Source organism: Hemiscyllium ocellatum, chromosome 9 (assembly GCF_020745735.1).
Source record: "Hemiscyllium ocellatum isolate sHemOce1 chromosome 9, sHemOce1.pat.X.cur, whole genome shotgun sequence".
Classification (NCBI taxonomy): domain Eukaryota; kingdom Metazoa; phylum Chordata; class Chondrichthyes; order Orectolobiformes; family Hemiscylliidae; genus Hemiscyllium; species Hemiscyllium ocellatum.
In genome coordinates, this window is record NC_083409.1 from 24,248,361 (window position 1) to 24,267,101 (window position 18,741).

The 18,741-nt window shown below is 46.8% G+C and overlaps 1 gene segment (V, D, J or C); it reads left to right on the top strand.

The window, feature by feature from the left end:
• Positions 1–721: 721 nt before the first annotated feature.
• Positions 722–1,314, top strand: LOC132818914 (immunoglobulin kappa variable 3-15-like). The segment is given in 2 exon segments: positions 722–790; positions 977–1,314. Coding segments are annotated over 2 exon segments (387 nt in total).
• The last annotated feature ends 17,427 nt before the right edge of the window (positions 1,315–18,741 follow it).

Genomic DNA, 18,741 nt, shown 5'->3' on the forward strand with positions numbered 1-18,741 from the left:
AGTTGTTAAAATGCAAAACAATTATCTCTCTTGTTTTCTTGAATATATAGTTCCTTGTCCTCCACAGCCTTCAGTGGTAGAGAATTCCACAGGTCGACCACTCTCTGAGTGAAGAAATGTTTCCTCATCTCAGTCCTAAATGGTCTACCCTGTATCCCCCTGAGCCTGTGTCTCCTGGTTCCAGACTCCCCAACCAGGGGAAACCTCCTCCCTGCCCAGCCCTGTTACAATTTTATATGTTTCAATCAGATCCCCTCTCATCGTTCTGAACACGAGTGAGTCCATGGCCAGGCGAGTTGGAGAGTGAGAGGAGAGTTGAGAAGAAATGTTTTCACCCAGAGGGTGGTGGGAGTCTGGAACTCACTGCCTGAAAGGCTGGTTGAGTCACAAACTCTCGTGACATTGGAGCAGTGTTTAGATATTCCCTTGTGTTGCTGTAGCCCCCAGGTAATGGGTCAAGAGCTGGAGGATGGGATTAGTGTCATCAGATCTTTGTCTACGAGCACAGACACAATGGGCCAAATGGCCTCATTCAGTGCTGTTCACATCAATGACTGAGACAAAGCGAGTGAGATATAGAGAGAGAGAGAGAAGAGGAAGTGTGAGGGGCTGACGTGGCCCAATGACACTTACATACAGAGGAACACCCAGTCAGACTCTCACAGGCTGCAGCTTTATAAAGCAGAGCCCAATGAAGGGAGAGTTTATCAGGAACCAGGCACAGGGACAGGAGCACACACCATGATTTCACACATCCAGCTGATCTGGCCCCTGGCATTGTGTGTCGCAGGTACAAATCTCTCTCCTTCCACCTTGAATCTTTAGCTGCTCTCCATTTCACTCCAATTCCACTGACTTGTGATTGAAGGGAAAATGCTGAAACCAGAGGAATGCTCAGTGTCTCCAACAATCTCTCATTTGACCGTCTCTTTCTGTGAAAGTTCTGACTTCACTGTGTTTCTCTCTGATCCCTCAGGTATTAGTGGGGACATCAGCATGACCCAGTCTCCCCCGGTGCTGTCAGTGGGACTGGGCCAGACTGCAACACTCACCTGTACGGCCAGTCAATCTGTTAGCAAGTATGTTAACTGGTACCAGCAGCGAGAAGGTCAGGAACCCTCTCTCCTGATCTATTATGCAACAACTCGATTCACAGGAGTCTCCGATCGATTCACCGGCAGTGGATCAGGAACCAGTTTCACCCTGACAATCACCAACGTTCACAATGAGGATGTCGCTGACTATTACTGTCAGCAGTATAGCAGCTACCCTCGACACAGTGACACAGAGCCGTACAAAAACCTCAATACATAAAGCACTACCTCCTGTACTGACACATCCCACAGTTACATAAAATGTATAATAATGGACACAAAGTCCCACCGCCTGAACTGACACATCCAGTTAGATCTAAATGAAACTGATCAAATTACCTCAAACTGGGATTGGCACTGTCCACGACACACCCCAATCCCTGTGGTGTCTCAATGCTCACTGAAGGCCTGTCGTTTCCCTCTAACACTCCATAGCCACATGAGAAAAGCTGCTGCAAGATTTAACATCAAAAAATAAATTTCACAAACCTCCCAAGCCCAGCTGGAAACAACCCAGAGAGAGAAAGGCACGTGAATGAGGGAGAGACAGAGAGGGGCAGGGAGAGGGTGAGAGTGAGTGAGAGACAGAGAGAGGTTGACAGTGATAAGAGGGAAGCAGAGAGCTGAGGTTTTTGTACAGCCTCTGCACTGGGAACTCTCACTGTGGTACACGTTCGGTAAAGGAACCAAGCTCAGACTGAGTAAGTAAACCTCAATCCTCTGTTATTAACCCTGTCAATACTGAAACACACTTTCTAAAATACAGTTGCTGATTTGTTGAAGGTGTTAGTGGAAAGCTACAGTGAATGAAATGGTTGATTGAGGAGCACTGTGTCTAACTGTGTCCAGCTGTATTTCTTTACATTCATGCCCTCTTTAAAGAAAGTAAGATATAAGTCAGTAAGTTTTACTCACCGTGTGGAGGAGCTCTGTCCATTTGCAGCCTGTGGTCCCATTCCTGCAGCATGGAGTGAAATCAGTGAGTAGCCTCCTGCCAGTCTCAGTGTGACGGACACGGGCAGAGTTTGATGTGAGCTCTGGCTCCCTGTCCCAGTCTCTGATCTCACTGACCTCAGCAGCAGCAGCAGCAGCAGCACAGTGAGACACCGAGCTCCCACCTCCCCCAGCTTTAATTCTGTTCAATCACACAATCACAGAACTGTTACAGTGCACAAGAGGCCATTCCGTCCATCCTGTCTGGACTAGCTCTCCAAATGAGCAATTCACTGAGTGTCATTCTCCTGCCTTCTCCCTGTCACCCTGCATATTGTTCCTTTTCAAATGACAGTCTCATTCCCTTCGGAATGTTACAATTAAAGCTGCCTCCACCACACTCTCAGGCAGTGCATTCCACACCTTAACCACCCACTGGCTGAAATGTTGTTCCCCATCTCACTTTTCTTACTATTCCAATTACTTTCAATCTGTGGCCTCTCGGTCTCAATCCTTTCACAAGTGGAATCATTTTCTCCCTATTTACTCTGTTCCAGGCCCCCTCCAGATTTTGAATATCGGGAACAATTCTCCTCGCTGCCTTCTCCAAAGAATTGGAGGTGCCGGTGTTGGTCTGGGGTGGACAAAGTTAAAAATCTCACAACACCAGGTTATAGTCCAACAGGGGGTTATTTGGAAGCACTAGCTTTCGGAGCGCCCCTCCTTCATCAAATGGTTGTCAGCAGCGCTCCGAAAGCTAGTGCTTCCACATTAACCTGTTGGACTATAACCTGATGTTGTGTGATCTGTAACTTTCTCCAAAGAAGACAGTCCCAAATTCTCCAATCTATCTTCAGAACTGATATTCCTCATTCCCTGGAATGATCTTTTTGCATATGTTTGCCAGCTCTACAAAACATTCACCTCCTTCATGAATTATTCACATTATTCATGTCCCTCATGATTTTATAAACCTCTATAAGGTCACTCCTCAGCCTCCGGCACTTCAGGGTAAAAGATATCAGCTTTTCCAGCCTCTAATGGTCACGGAGTCATACAGCATGGAAACGGATCTTTCAGTCTAACTTCTCCATGCTAACTAGATATCCAAAACTGACCTCATCCCATTTGCCAGCATTTAGCCCACATCCCTCTAAACCCTTCCTATTCATGTACCCATCCAAACATCTTTTAAATGCTATAATGGTATCCGTCTCCAGCACTTTCTCTGACAGCTCGAACCATACATGCACCACCCTCTGTGTGACAAGTTACCCCTCAGGTCCCTTTTGGATCTTCTGCCTCGCATCTTAAACCTATACCCTCTAGTTTTGGATTCCCTTTCCCAAGGCAAAGACCTGGGATGTACACCCTGTCCATGCCCGTCATGATTTTATAAGCATCTATAAGGCCACCCCTCAGTCTCCGATCATGCAGGAAAAATAACCCGTCTATTGAACCTCTTCCAACAGCTCAAACCCTCCAGTTCCAGGCAACATCCATGTAAATCTTTTCTGCGGAATTTTAAGTTTAACAGCATCCTTCCTATCACAGGATGATCAGAATTGTTCACGTTATTCCCAAAGTAGCCTCACCAATTTCCTGTACAGCTGCAAATGATGTCCCAACTCTGATACTTAGTGCAGTGACCAATAAAGGCAAGTGTACCCAACACCTTCTTCATCTCCCTGTCTCCCTGTGACTCCACTGTCAAGGAATAATGCCCCTGCCCCTGCCCCTGCAGCTGCCCCTGCCCCTGCACCCTGAGGTCACTTTGTTGAGCAACACTCCACAGGGCCCCACCATTAACAGTATAAGTCCTGCCCTGGTTTGACTTTCCAAAATGCAACATCTCACATTTATCTAAATTAAACTCCATTTGCCACACTTTTAGATCAGAGTGGTGCTGGAAAAGCACAGCAGGTCAGGCAACGTCCGAGGAGCAGGAAAATTGACGTTTCATGCAAAAGCCCTTCATCAGGATTCCTCTAGCTGAAACGTCGATTTTTCTGCTCCTCGGATGCTGCCTGACCTGCTGTGCTTTTCCAGCACCACTCTGATCTAAACTCTAGTTTCCAGCATCTACAGTCCGCACTTTTGTCCATTTGCCACACCTCTGCCCATTTCCCCAAATGATCAAGGTCCCACTGTACTCTCAGATAAGCTACTTCACTATCCACTGTACCACCAATTTTGTGGTCATTTACAAACTCGCCATAATTCCTATATTCACATCCAAATCATTTATTTAAATGATGAAAAGCCATGGACACAGCACCAATCCTTGTGGCATACAGCTGACATCTGATCTCCAGTCTGAAAAGCAACCCCTTACCACCACTCTCTGTCTCCTATCTTGAAGTCATTTTTTTACCCAAATGGCTAGCTCCCCCTGGATCCCATGTGGCCTAACCTTACTAATCAGTCTATCATATGGAACCTTGTCAAATGCTTTGCTGAAGTCCATATAGATAGTGTCTACTGTTCTGCCTACATCAATCTTCTCTTCAAACAACCTCAATCATGTTAGTGAGACACAATTACCATGCACAAAACTGCAATGCTTGTCCAAATGCATCTAAATCCTGTCCCTCAGAATTCACTCCAATAATTTGCCCAGCAATGACATCAGGCTCACTGGTTTATAGTTCCTTGGTTTTCCTTACAGCCTTTCTTAAATAATGGCTAACATTAGCCAACCTCAGCAAGGGATCCAGCAATCTCCTTCCTAGCTTTCCACAATGTCCTGGGATACACCTGATCAGGTCCTGGAGATTTATCTTCTGTCTTGCACTTAAACTCATCTTCTTCTGTAATGTGGACTTGTGTCAAGACATTACTATTTATTTGCCAAGTTCCCAAATTTCCATGTCTTTCTCCATGATAAATACTGACCTGGAATATTCATTTAAGACCTTAACCATTTCCTGTGGATCCACTCAGAGGTACATTGTTCATCTTCATGGGGCCCTATTCTCTCTCTAGTTACTCTTTTGCCCTTTTCTTATTTACCATAATTCTACCACTTTTGCCCTTAAGTAAGTTCAGGAATTGTTTGCCCTCCTTCAAATGTATCTCGAATATACCTGGTCCACATCCTCTACTATTCTTTTCAGGACTTTCCTGCCAACCTTTGATCCCACTTTATTCAGATCCGATACATCCATATCCTATAGAAGCTGATATTTCCCCAGTGAAGATGTTTGACCCTGAAAAGGCCTTTGTTCTTTTCTACCATCACCCTCAACTTTGTGATACAATGATCACTCTTCTTTAAGTGTCCTCTCATTGACACCTGATCCACTTGGGCCTCCTCATTCCCAAGATCCAGATCTAGCAGAGCCTCCTTTCTCATTAGACTGGAAACATGTGGCTGGAGAAAATTCACATGAACACACTCTCACGACTCTGGCCACTCTCTGTCCTTCACACTGCTACTACCCCAGTCTATGTTCAGAAATTAAAGACATCCCCCCACCGCCCCATTTATAATGACTATTATATTTGCAGGTCTCTGTAAATTCCTTGCAAATGTAGTCCTCTAAATCCTTCCCACTGGGTGGTAACTTATTGACTGCACTAATGATTCTGTGGACATTGGTGTTCCTCTCTGACAGTCCCTCCTGGCTCCCACTGCCCTGCCAAGTTAGTTTAAACCCTCTCCAACAGCACGAGTAGACCACCTCAAAGGAACTCAGTGCCAGCTCTGTTCAGGAGCAACGCTGTCTGGTCTATCCAGGTCCCATCTCACCCAGACCCAGTCCCAATGTCACAAGAATCGAAAACCCTCCCTCCTGGAACCTCTTTCCAGCCCCACAGTCACTTGTGTTATCCTCCTGCTTCTCTTCTCACTTGCCTGGGGCACTGGGAGTAATCTGAAGATTCCTACTTTTGAGTTCCTGATGTTAATTCCCTTCTGAGCTCCCTAAATTCTGACTACAGGACCATATCCCTTTTCTCCCTCTGTCACTGGGACCGATGTGGACCACGACTGCTGCCTGTTCCCCCTCTCCCCTCAGGGTGCTCTGCAGTCGCTTAGTGACAGCCTTGACCCTGGCACCAGGGAGACAACACACCATCCTGGATTCCCATCTGCAGCTGCAGAAACACCTATCGATGCCCTCACTCTCAAATCTCCTTTCACGATCAGTCTTCCTTAAACTAACACCCCTCCACCCCCCCACCACAACCACCCCCCACTCCCCCCCCCCAACAATACAGCTGAGCCACCAGTGATGCCATGGACTTGGCTCTGGCTGCACTCCCCAGATGAACCATCATTCTCATCAGGATTCCAAACTGAATCCTGGTTGGAGAGTGGGATGCATTCAGGGGATTCCTGTACTAGCTGCCTGGTCCTTTTGGACTGTCTGCTGCTCCCCCATTCCCTCTCTCCCTGCATACTCTGAAGCTGCAGAGTGACCACATCTAGAAACGTGCTCTCCACGGAGCTCTCAGCCTCACAGACGTTCCGCACTGACACCAGCTGCTGCTCAAGCTCCAAAATCCGGAGCTTCAACTGCTGTCACTGACCACACTTCCTGTACTCATGGTATTCCAGGAGCTGGGAAGCATTCTGAAATTCCCACATGGATGCACACTCTCTCCACTCTTTGGTTATCTCTTGGCAAAGTTCTGATGACAAACAGCTCCAGCAGGGCTCACAGTCCAGTGGGTTCAGTGGTCCAGGGTTTTGGGGAAAATCTCCAGAAGTCTTTAAGAAATAGGAGCAGAAATCAGCCATTCAGCCCATTGAATTTGCTCTGCCATTTGATCTTGGCAGATATGCTTTTCACCCCCATTCTCCTGCCTACTCCACAGGAACGTTCGATCCCCTTTACAATCACAAACCTATCTATCTCTGTCTTAAATACACTCAGTGACTTGGCCTCCCTGCCCTCTGTAACAATGAGTTCCACAGATTCACCACCCTCTGGCTGAAGAAAGTCCTCACCTCAGCTCGAAAGGGTCGACCCTTCATTCTGAGGCTGTGCCTTGGGTACCTAGTCTCTCCTGATTTTGGAAACACCTTCTCTGCATCCACTCTATCCAGGTCTATCAGTATTCTGTAAATTTCAATAAGATCCCTCCTCATCCTTCTAAACTCCATCGAGTACAGACCCAGAGTCCTCAACCACGCCACATATGACAAGGCTTTCATTCCCAGGATCATTCTTGTAAACCCCTCCAATGCCAGCACATTGTTTCTTAGAATATGGGTCCCAAATCTGCTCGCAATATTCCAAATGCAGTCTGACCAGAGCCTTACACAGCCTCAGCAGTACATCTCTGCTCTTGTATTCTGGCCCTATTGAAATGAATGCTATTATTTCATTTACCTTCCCAAGCACAAACTGGACCTGCCTGTTATCCTGAAGAGAAACCTGAATGAGGTTTGTGCTTCAGATTTCCAAAGGCTTTCCTTCTTTAGAAAACAGTCTTTGCATCTCTTCTTCCTCCCAAAGTGCACACCCTCACACTGTAACACATTGTATTCTATCTGCCACTTCTTTGCCCACTCTCCGAGCCTATCCAGGAGCTTTTACAGTCTTCCCACTTCCTCAACACTACCTGTCCCTCCACCCACCTCATGTCACCTGCAAACTTAGCAACAATGTCTTCACTTCCTTCATCCAGATTGTTAATGTATAACGTGAATCGTTTTGGTCCTAACATTGACACCTGCAGAACTCTACTCGTCACCAGCAGCCATTGTTCCTCATGCTCTGCTTTATGCCAACCTGTCAGTCCTCGGTCCATGCCAGTACATTGCCCCTAACACTATGGGCGCTTATCTTATGTCAAATGCCTTCTGGAAATCCAAATAGATTACTTCCTCGGACTCTCCTTTGTCTGACTGGCTCATTGCCTCCTCAAAGAATTCTAACAGTTTTGCCAGGCATGACATCTCCTTGATGAAGCCATTGCACTTCCAAGTCCTCTGCAATTTCATCCTTAAATTGAAGTCTAAAACCTTACCAACAACTGAGTACTGGCTAACAGGCCTATAATGTCCCATCTTCTACCTCCCTCCCTTCTTAAACAGGGGTGGTATGTGAGCCATTTTCCTGTCCCTTGCCCCCACCAAATCCATCCCCACCCCTCCTCCACACCCTGACTCCATTGATTCCTGAAAGATCATCACCAATGTCTCTACAATCTCCTCAACAATCTCCTTCATAACACACGGGTGTAGTTCGTCCAGTCTGGGTGCGTTATCCACATTCAGACCTTTTAGCTTCCCCAGTACCTCCTCCTTAGTGATGTCCACTACACTTCCCTCCGACCCCTGATAGTCTTGAATTACTGGTACACTGCTGGTGTTTTCCATGGTGCAGACTGATGCAAAGTATCTATTCAATTCCTCTGCTATTCCTTCATTTCCTGTTATTCTTTCTCCAGCCTCATTTTCCAGTGATCCATAGTCTATTTTTGACTCCTTCTTCCGTTTTATACACCTGATAAAACTCCTGAAATCTTCTGTTATATTACTGGCTAGATAGCTTCCACATTTCACATTCTCCACCCTTACTGCTTTTTCCGTTATCCTCTGCAGGTTTTTAAAGGCTTCCTAATCCTCTGGCTTCCCACTACTCTCCACCACATTGTGTACTTTTTCTTTTGCTTTTATGCTGTCCTTGACCTCCCCCATCAGCCATTGTTGACTTGTCCTCCCCTTAGTATGTTTCTTCTTTTTTAGGATGAATTCCTGCTGTGCTTCCTGAATTACCCCCAGAAACCCTGCTGTTTGCTGTCCCACCATCTTACCTGCTCGGCTCCCCTTCCAACCAATTCTGGCCAGCTCCTTCCTCATGTCTTTGGAGTTCCCTTTACTCAACTGAAATACTGTTCAATCTGATTGCAGCTTCTCTCTCAAACTACAGGGGGAATTCTATCGTATTATTGTCATGTATCCATTGGGATACTTTCACCTTAAACTCACTAATCAAGTTTTCCTCATTACACATCACTGAATCCAGACCTGCCTGTTCCATAATGGCTCAACCACAAGCTGCTCCAAAATCCATCTCGTCGACATTCCGCGAAATCCTTTCCTTGAGCCGCGCTACCCAGTCCACCTATCCATTGAGGTCTGCCCTGATACTTTGTGTATGACTTTTCTGTCTCCTGATTGATTTCCTTCCCCACACCCTGGTTACTGCTTGGAGACCTGGACATAACTTGCATCAGATTCTTTATTTATTGCAGTTCCTCAGCTCTACCCACACACATTCTACACCTTCTGACTCTCCATCACTTCTTGCCATAGATTTAATTTCATTTCTCACTAACAAGGCAACACTTGTCCCTCTGCCCATCTGCCTGTCCTTTTGATGGGACATGTATCCTTGGATTTTTAGTTCCCAGCCTGGATCCCCTGACAGCCATGTCTCTGTGATACCCATAACACCATACCTGCCAGTTTCAATCTGCACTACAATCTCATTGTGTACACTATGTGCATTTAAGTACAACACCCTCAGTCCTGCATTGACTGCCCTCCTTCCCATCATTGTCCCCTTACCTGCTGTGCTTTACGTTCGATTCCTGATCCTTTCTGTACTCACTGTCCTTTTACATCTTCTAGAAACTTGAATAACCTTTCCTGAGCCCTCCTCCACTTTAACTAGTTTAAATTCCTTAGAAACTCAATTTATCTCAATGTGTGGCATCACTTTTACTCCCTTACTCGGAATGCTTTGTGCATTGAGATACAACCTCTTTAAGTTTGTACTATTATTGATTTTCCATGCACTTCCATGGTTCCTTTGATGTTCAAAACTTCCATCCCTTTCTTTTATTTTCTGGTCACAATCAATCCCATCACTAACCACCATTCCACCTTCTCCTTTACCTTCCATTTTCTCATTTTCCATCCAACTGAACCAAATTACTTTCTCTTTGGGTTGAGTTCAGGCCAATATTTATCGTTGAGCCAACATCATTATTACTCTTTGATCTCATTGCTTCTAGTGGGATCTTGCTGTGCAGAAACTGGCTGCCATGTTACTGACATTGCAACAGTGACTGCTTGTCAAACAAAACTGTCTGTAAATGCCTTTGGGAGAGCCTGAAGTGTTAAGGGCTGGATTGAAATACAATTAGAGTCAGAGAAATGGACAGCACAGAAACAGACCCTTCGGTCCAACTCGTCCATGCTGACCAGATATCCAAAATTAATCTAGTCCCATTGGCAGCATTTGGCCCATATCCCTCTAACATCTTCCAATTTACATATCCATGCATTTTAAATGGTGTAATTGTACCAGCATTCACCACCTCCTCTGGCAGCTCATTCCATACATTTAACACCCTCTGAATGAAAATGTTGTCCCTCAGGTCCCTTTTAAATCTTTCCCCTGTCACCTTCAGCCTATGCCCTCCAGTTCTGGACTCCCCCACTCTGGAGTAAAGATCTTCTCTAGTCACCCTATCTATGCTGCTCATGATTTTATAAACCTCTATACGGTCACCCATCAACCTGCAATGATCCAGGGAAAACAGCCCCAGCCTATTCAGCTTCTCCCTTTCACACAAACCCTCCAACCTTGGCAACATCCTTGTAAATTTTTTCTGGATCATTTTAAAGTTCACAACATTTTTCCTCCAGCAAGGAGAACTGAATTACACACAGTATTCCAAAAGTGCCCTAACCAATGTCCTGTACAGCCGCAACAGCTCCCAACTCCAATACCCAATGCACTGCCTAATAAAGGAAAGCAAACCAAATGACTTTGTCACTCCCCTACCTTCCTGCAACTTCATCTTCAAGGAACTATTCTTCATTTTATCGATGAACTGAGAGTCTTTCAGTTGTGAAAGATGCCATTCCACGGCACTATTGGATGAAGAGCAGGTAGTTCCCCCTGGTGTCCCTGGACAATATTTATCCCTCAGGCAAAATCACTCAGAATGTATTTCTCTGCTAATTATCACATGGTGTTTGAGATTTTGCTGGGCACAGTCTGTTGGAAAGATCCAGTGGGACATACTGAGTTGGGGACAGGTGGTACACAAATGCAAGTCTTTCTTTAAGGGTTGGAGTCTCCTGATCTGGATCCTCACTCATTGTCTGCACACTCTCACCTTCCAGGAGTCATGGAGTCATTAGGAGCAGTGACCCTGTCTGACCCTAGGACACTGAGACTCTTTGCAGCCTCACCCTTGAGCTCAGCCCAATAGTGTGCAGCAAGGTTTGAAATATAATCTAGAATCTTCTACACAGACACCCAACGTGACTCTTTCATGAAGTGTGTGGATCCGAGTCTGCTCCAATGTTCTTGGATAAAGTTCTCCTGATCTGTGGGTGATCGGAGGTTTGTCAAAGAGATATCGAGCTCCATCCCACTTTCCAGCTCTTGCTCCATAGTTCTGGAGGTTTTGCTGTTTGAAGTGAATATCCAAGTGTTTTTTTCAATATGATGAGGGTTTCTGCCTCTCCCACCCTTTCAGACAGTGAGTCCCACATCCCACCAACCTCTGGCTGAAAACAAATACCGTCAACTCCCCTATAATCCTGCCCCTAACTGATTTCAATCTCTCCCCATGGTTATTGCCCTCTGTGCTGGTGGAAATCAGTCCTTCCTACCCAGTCTGCCCAGGCCCCTCATCATTTTACACACCACCATCAAATCTCCCCTCTCTGCCTCCTCTGTTCCAACGAAAACATTCCCAGCCAATCCAACCATTCCTTAAAGCTCAAAGTCCCCATTCCAGACAAACTCTTCCTCTGTCCTGGTCTCTCGAGAGATCACATCCTTCCTGTAATGTGGTGACCAGAACCATACACAGTTCTCTCACTGTGCTCTAACTGGAGTTTTATACAGTTCCAGAATAAACAAACTCCTTGCTTTCATAGTCAACCAAAAATGAGATAAGGGAGATGATGGTCTAATGGTGTTATTGCTGAGCTGTTAATCCAGAGATCCAGGTAATGTTCTGGAGACCAGAGTTAGAATCCTGCAGATGGTGGCATTCAAATTCAATCAAAAAAAAATCTGCAATTAAGAGACTAATAATAACCATGAAACCATCGTTGATTGTCAGGAAAAAGCATCTGATTCCCTTATGTCATTTAGGGAAGGAAACTGCCATCCTTACCATGTGACCCCAGACCCACAGCAATGTGGGTGACTCTAAACTGCCCTTTGGGTGATTAGGGATGGGCAATAAATGCTGCCGATCCAGCAATGCCCTCATTCCATCAAGGGAAAAAGTAAAACAGTTTCTCCCATGTGTCTTCTGAACCACCTCACTGACCTGCATTAATCACCATGGCCACATCTTCCACCTCCACACACATCTGACTTCCAGCTTCAAAATGATGAGAGACATCCCTTCATTATCTGAGAAACAGATAGAAACATCAAACACAGGAGCATCAGTAGGTCATTCGGCCCTTCAAGCCTGCTCCACCATTCAGTATGATCATGGCTGATCATCAACACAGATCCCTGTTCCTACTTTCTCCCCACATTCTTTGATCCCTTTAATCCTAAGTATATCTAATTCCTTCACAAATGCACATTGCATCTAATTCCCTTTTGCTGGAAAAATGGATGACAATTATTGGGTTGTTATTTTTTGACCAGTATGGACACAATGGGCTGATGGGCCTTTTAGGTCCCTATGACTCTATTCTTATATATTATGAATAACTGGGTACCAAGGGCTGACCCCTGTGGCACCCTAAGTTGTAATTACCTGCCATTCAGAAAAAGACTCATTCTTTCTGTGCTGCCTGCCAACCAGTTCCCAATCCATGTCAGTACGTGAACCCCAATCCTCTTGTTCATTTGGTCTAGATCTGGGAGTCCCACCCTTACTCATGTGGGAACATATTCTGAACAGTCTGTCTCATCTTTCGAGGGCTCCCACTGCCCTGACACTGATTTCCCATCATGCCATTGGTTCCGATCCACTTTTACCAAAGCACCGCACAGTTTAGTAAAATGAAAATTTTTACACTTGCTCCATGGTTCTCCATTCCCATCCCTCCTCTCAATCTCACTGAGGTTTTGATCACTGTCACTAAAATGCTCCCCCATCGATAGCCCTTCCAGATGCCCACATTCATTCCATAAATGATGGTCCAAAATTGTCCCTTCTCTCTCTGCTGCTTCACCATCACCTTCTCAGGGGCAACTAGGGACGGTAATGAATGCTGGCCCTGCCAGTGACACTCAGATCCCAAGAAGCAATTTGAACAGTGTCTGTTCTTTTGTTGGGTTTATCCTGTATTGACTAAAAATGTTCAAAAAGATTGTATTGCCAGTGAATATTGTGAGGGTTGAATTCCCTTCAAATGGCAGGAATTAAATTTGTTTCTCTTGTCTTTCAGCCCGTGAGAACTCTCAGCCCAAGCTGACCCTGCTGCCTCCCTCCCCGGAGCAGATCAATGCCAAGGGCACTGCCACCCTGGTGTGCCTTGCCAATCACTTCTATCCCGATGAGCTGGAGGTGCAGTGGAAGAAGGACGGTGCAGTCATTTCAGACGGGGTTCAGACCAGCAACTACCTGCGAGCTTCGGACAGCACCTACAGTGTCAGCAGCCTGCTGACCCTCTCTGGGTCTGACTGGGAGTCCAACGCTCACTTCTCCTGTGCCCTCACCCATGTGACCCTCCCCTCTCCCCTCAGCAAGAGCATCAGTAAATCAGAATGTGTGTAGAGAGTGTGAGACAGTCCACAGAGGAGACACAACTTTAAATAGAACAGGGCTGAGCTGGCAGGACAAAGGTCATTGTCAGCACTGAATTTCAATTCTCTTCCTTCTCAGGACTGCTCAGAGAACCTTCTGAGGTTTGGATGTAAAAGCAGGTCATTGCGACAGTGTCGACGGAGCTTTACGCTGTGTCAAACCCCATGCTGTCCCTGTTCTGGGAGTGTTTGATGGGGACAGAGTTGACTTGTGATGCCAAGTAAAATCTCTTGAAGTTGCTGAAGACTGTCAGCTGTACAAAACAATGTGAACCTCAGAAGTCTCTGCTTCAGTAAACCAGATCTCCTTCCTGCTTAGCTGTCAGTTCCAATTTAAGGTTTTGTCACTGTTTGAAGGGACAGGATTCTCATGTTATTGAGCAAACCTCCACAAGTGTTTTACTCAAACTCCATTGTGGCTGTGAATTTGAGCAGCCTCCTCTGTCTGGGCTGTTAATTGCAATTTTTTTTCTGTCAATGTGAATGTGGAAAAGGGAATAAAGATGAAGATTCAGTCTCTGTCTCTGTGTGCTTTGGAAATAGATGACCTTCCCCGCCCCCCAGTTGATTGGCTGCATTTCAGCAGGTCATTGTCAAGATTGGCTGGTTGGCCTGTCAATCAATTACAATCATCAATCATTAATCATTTTCAAATGATCCCTTTGGTCAGGAATTTATGCAGGTTACAAGATTCCAAAAAGAACAGAAACTGAAAGTTGTTAGGACTCAATAAGTACAATCTGACGCATTCCCTCTTCACTCTGTTGGTCCAGGCCCAGCTGATGGGATCGCACTGTGCAGTCTCTGCTGTATGTTGGGTAGCAACTGAAACAATCTTTGGCCAATCACTGACATTGTCAGCTGTGTCTCTCTGAGGTAAAAACAAGGACTGCAGATGCTGGAAACCAGATTCTAGATTAGAGTGGTGCTGGAAAAGCACAGCAGTTCAGGCAGCATCTGAGGAGCAGGAAAATCGATATTTCGGGCAAAAGCCCTTCATCAGGAATAGAGCTTTATTCTTGATGAAGGGCTTTTCCCCGAAACGTCGATTTTCCTGCTCCTCTGATGCTGCCTGAACTGCTGTGCTTTTCCAGCACCACTCTAATCTAGAATGTGTGCCTCTCTGAGTGTGAGTGTTTAACTTAATGCTGCTTGGAGGGGTCTTTCTCAGTGTGGATTTGTTACTCAGAGACACCTACAGGCAGCGTTCAGTAACGCACCCATATTCGGAGACACCTGTCTACAGCATGGAGTGTGATCATGTTCCTCAGTGCAACCTGTCTCACAGAGTGAGTGTGTTACTCTGTGCTGTCTGTAGGTATCTCTCTGATGTATGTGTCTCCGAGCGATGGATTGAGAATGGACTTTGTGCTGGGGATTGAAGATTAGGCTTTAATCTTCTCAAATCATGAATGAAAAACAGTTCAGCTGATTCAGTCTGAGATGGCAGCTCATTCAGATGGCCGAAGTTAAAAAATCCAACAACTCCAGGTGATAGTCAAACAGGTTTATTTGAAAGTAGAAGCGTTCAGAGCACTGCTTCTTCATCAGGTAGCTGGAGGGGCAGGATCATTGGACACAGAATTTATTGTAAATTGAGATGGCAGCTGAGAAAGGTGAATACTGAGAGTGTATTCTCAGTAAGGGAGGGATTTCAGAGGCAGTGGTCACTGTGCTCCCTAATGCAGAAATGTCGATTTTCCTGCTCCTCAGATGCTGCCTGACCTGCTGTGCTTTTCCAGCACGACTCTAATCTAGACTGTGCTCCCTAATGTTTTGCCCAATTACAAGGGGACTTTCTGAATCCAGGGTCAATCGTGGCTGCCTGCCCAGCCAATGCTGGCTCCCCATAGTCATATTTCAGTGGTTAATTAACCCAAAACAAGGTGCAGCAATATTACCTTCCAGGCAGGGGAGCTGTCTGAGGGAGGGAGGTTGAATTCTTGCAGCCCCAAGAGAGGTTGCGGTGGATTAATGACAGGTATGACCACCATGAAGGTGCCACCTTCTCTCCCCCTGCCTCAGCTGTGTTGACCCTCAGGTTAAAAGTGTGACTGCTCTGGGATGATGACCACATTCCTGGGTGATGGAGGGAAGGCCAACCTTTCCCAAAGGCAGCACAGGCTGGATCGAAGGTGAATCAAGAGTAAGCATGGGGAGATCGAGGGTGACAGAAGAAGGGGGTTGGTTGGCAGGTTGTTATTCAGAGTCAGGTCCCAGAGTATCAGTCCTTCTGACATGCACCTTTTTATCTGTCAGCCAGGGCTCCCTGATTGGACAAAGTTAACTGTCCCTGTCAGGGAACTCATATTTTATCAAAAAGAATAAACATTTATTGAACAAGGAGCTCAAGAGCTAAATGACACGAGACAAAATGAATGGTTTGAAAGGTTTCATTATGGACACTGCAAATGAGATTTTCACTCAATGGGTGGTGGGAATCTGGAATGGACTGTCATAAAATCCCTACAGTTAGGAAACAGGCCATTTGGCCCAACATGTCCACACTGACCCTTGGAAGAGTAACCTACCCAAGACCCAATCCCCTATCTTATTACTCTGCTTTTGCCCTGACTAATGAGCCTAACCTACACATCCCTGATCACCATGGGCAACTTAGCATAGCGAATTCACCTAACCTGCACATCTTTAGATTGTGGGAGGAAACCAGAGCACCCAGAGGAAACCTACACAGACACTTGGAGAATGAGCAAACTCCACACAGACAGTTGCCTGAGACTGGAATTGAACCTGGGTCAAAACACGCAAACCGGCCTTGACTTCACTCCAACCTCTGCCTCCACTTCAGGCCCCTCCCACTCTGCAACCAAGACTGAGACTACATTTCCCAGAGTCCCCCTGAGTCCAACTGCCTACCTGCAGCCAGCCAGCATACTCGATCTCCCTCCTCACCCATCCACCCCCACAGTGCACCCTATCCCTCCACTTCTCCCTCTTCACCTCGTCTCCACCTTCCCACTCCCCCACCTCACTCCACATCCCACCTCCGCCCCAATCTCCTTTCTCTCCCACACCCATTCTCTCCCATTCCCATTACCCTTTCCCCCTCCCCTCCTTCAGCCATCTCGGACCGCCCCTGAAAACCTCCTCCCCCACCCCAAACCTTGCCCCTTATAATACTATCACCCTACAACCTCGAACTCTCTGAGGCCAAAAGGTCCATCCTGAGAAAAGGGCTCACATTCATTCCCCATCTCAAAAAATCCCGCACCCACCAGGACGTGGAGCTCTTCTTCCGCTGCCTCTACCTCCGTGTCTTCTTCTTTAACAAAAACTCCCAAACTCCCTCTGAGGACCCCTTCTCCCACCTCCAACCTTCCTCCTCCACTTGGTCACCACCCCCCACCCCCCACCACCAGCTGTGTACACACAATTTCTTCATTGCTGACCACTGATGTGACATCCCCCTCCACCAATGCCCTCCTCCATCTGGCCGAACTGGTCCTCACCCTCAACAACTTTTCCTTTAACTCCTCCCAGTTCCTCTAAATCCAGGGGTGGCTATGATTACCTGGATGGGCCCCAGCTCCCCCTGCCCCTTTATTGGCTATGCTGAACAGTCCCTCTTCAGTGCCTACACAGGCACTGTGCCCCAGCTCTGCTACCATTACATCGATGACTGCATTGGTGCAGTGACCTGCACCCAGGCTGAACTGGAGCAGTTCATCGTCTTCGCCCATAACTTCCACCCTACCCTCAAATTCACTTGGTCCACCTCGGACACCTCCCTCCCCTTTACTGACCTCTCCATTCCCATCTCCGGTGACAATGTCCAGATAGACATTTACTGCAAACTCACAGACTCCTATTATTACCCGGACTATACTTTCTCCCACCCAGTATCCTGCAAGAACTCCATCCCATTCTTCCAATTCCTCCGCCTCTGCTCTATCTGCTCGGATGAGGAGACATTCCACTTCCAAATATTCCAGATGTCCACCTATTTCGAACAACATGCTTTTGCTCCTTCTGTCATCCATCGCACCACCTCCATTTCCCATTCCACTGCTCTAAACCCACCCCCCTCCAAACAGAATAAAGACAGAGTGCCCATTGTCCTCACCTATCACCCAAACCGATCTCTGTATCCAACACATCATCCTATTCTGCCAAGCCTAACAAGACCCCATCACCAAGAATGTCTTCCTCACCCTACCCCTGTCTGCCTTCCACAAGGACTGTTCCCTTTGACAATTCTTGGTTTGCACCACTCTCTCCACCATCTCTCCTAACCCCCAGGTACCTTCCCCTGCAAATGGAAAGGATGCAAAGCCTGCTGGTACACCAACCCCTCCCCTCCATCCAGGGCCCCAAACAGTCCTTCCAGGTAAGACAGAGGTTCACCTGCCTCTCCTCCAACCTAGTTTACTGCATCAGGTGCCCGCGATGTGGTCTTCTGTACATCAGCAAGACCAAACATAAACTTAGGCAGCGGTTGTTCGTGCATCTCAGCTGGGCCTGTAGGGGCCGACCAGACTTCCCAGTCACCACCATTTTAATTCCCCTTTCCACTCCCTTTCCTCCGGGTTCAATTCCCTCCTCAGGCGACTGACTGTGGGGAGTTTGCACATTCTCCTCGTGTCTGCGTTGGTTTCCTCCTGGTGCTCCGATTTCCTCCCACATTCCAAAAATGTGCAGGTTCGGTGAATTGGCCATGCTAAATTGCCCATAGTGTTAGGTGAAGGGGTAAATGTAGGGGAATGGGTCTGGGTGGGTTGCGCTTCGGCGGGTCAGTGTGGACTTGTTGGGCTGAAGGGCCTGTTTCCATTCTGTAAGTAATCTAATCTAATCTAATCAACATGACCATCTTTGGCCTCCTCCATTGCCACAATGAACCAAACCGCAAATTGGAGGAACAACATCTCATCTTCCGCCTGGGCAGCCTACAGCCCAGAGGATTCAACACTGAGTTCTCCAATTTCAAATACCCTCCCTTCTCATCCCCTGACTCCCTCCACAGTCCCTCCCATCTCTTCCACTCCTCTCTGCCACCA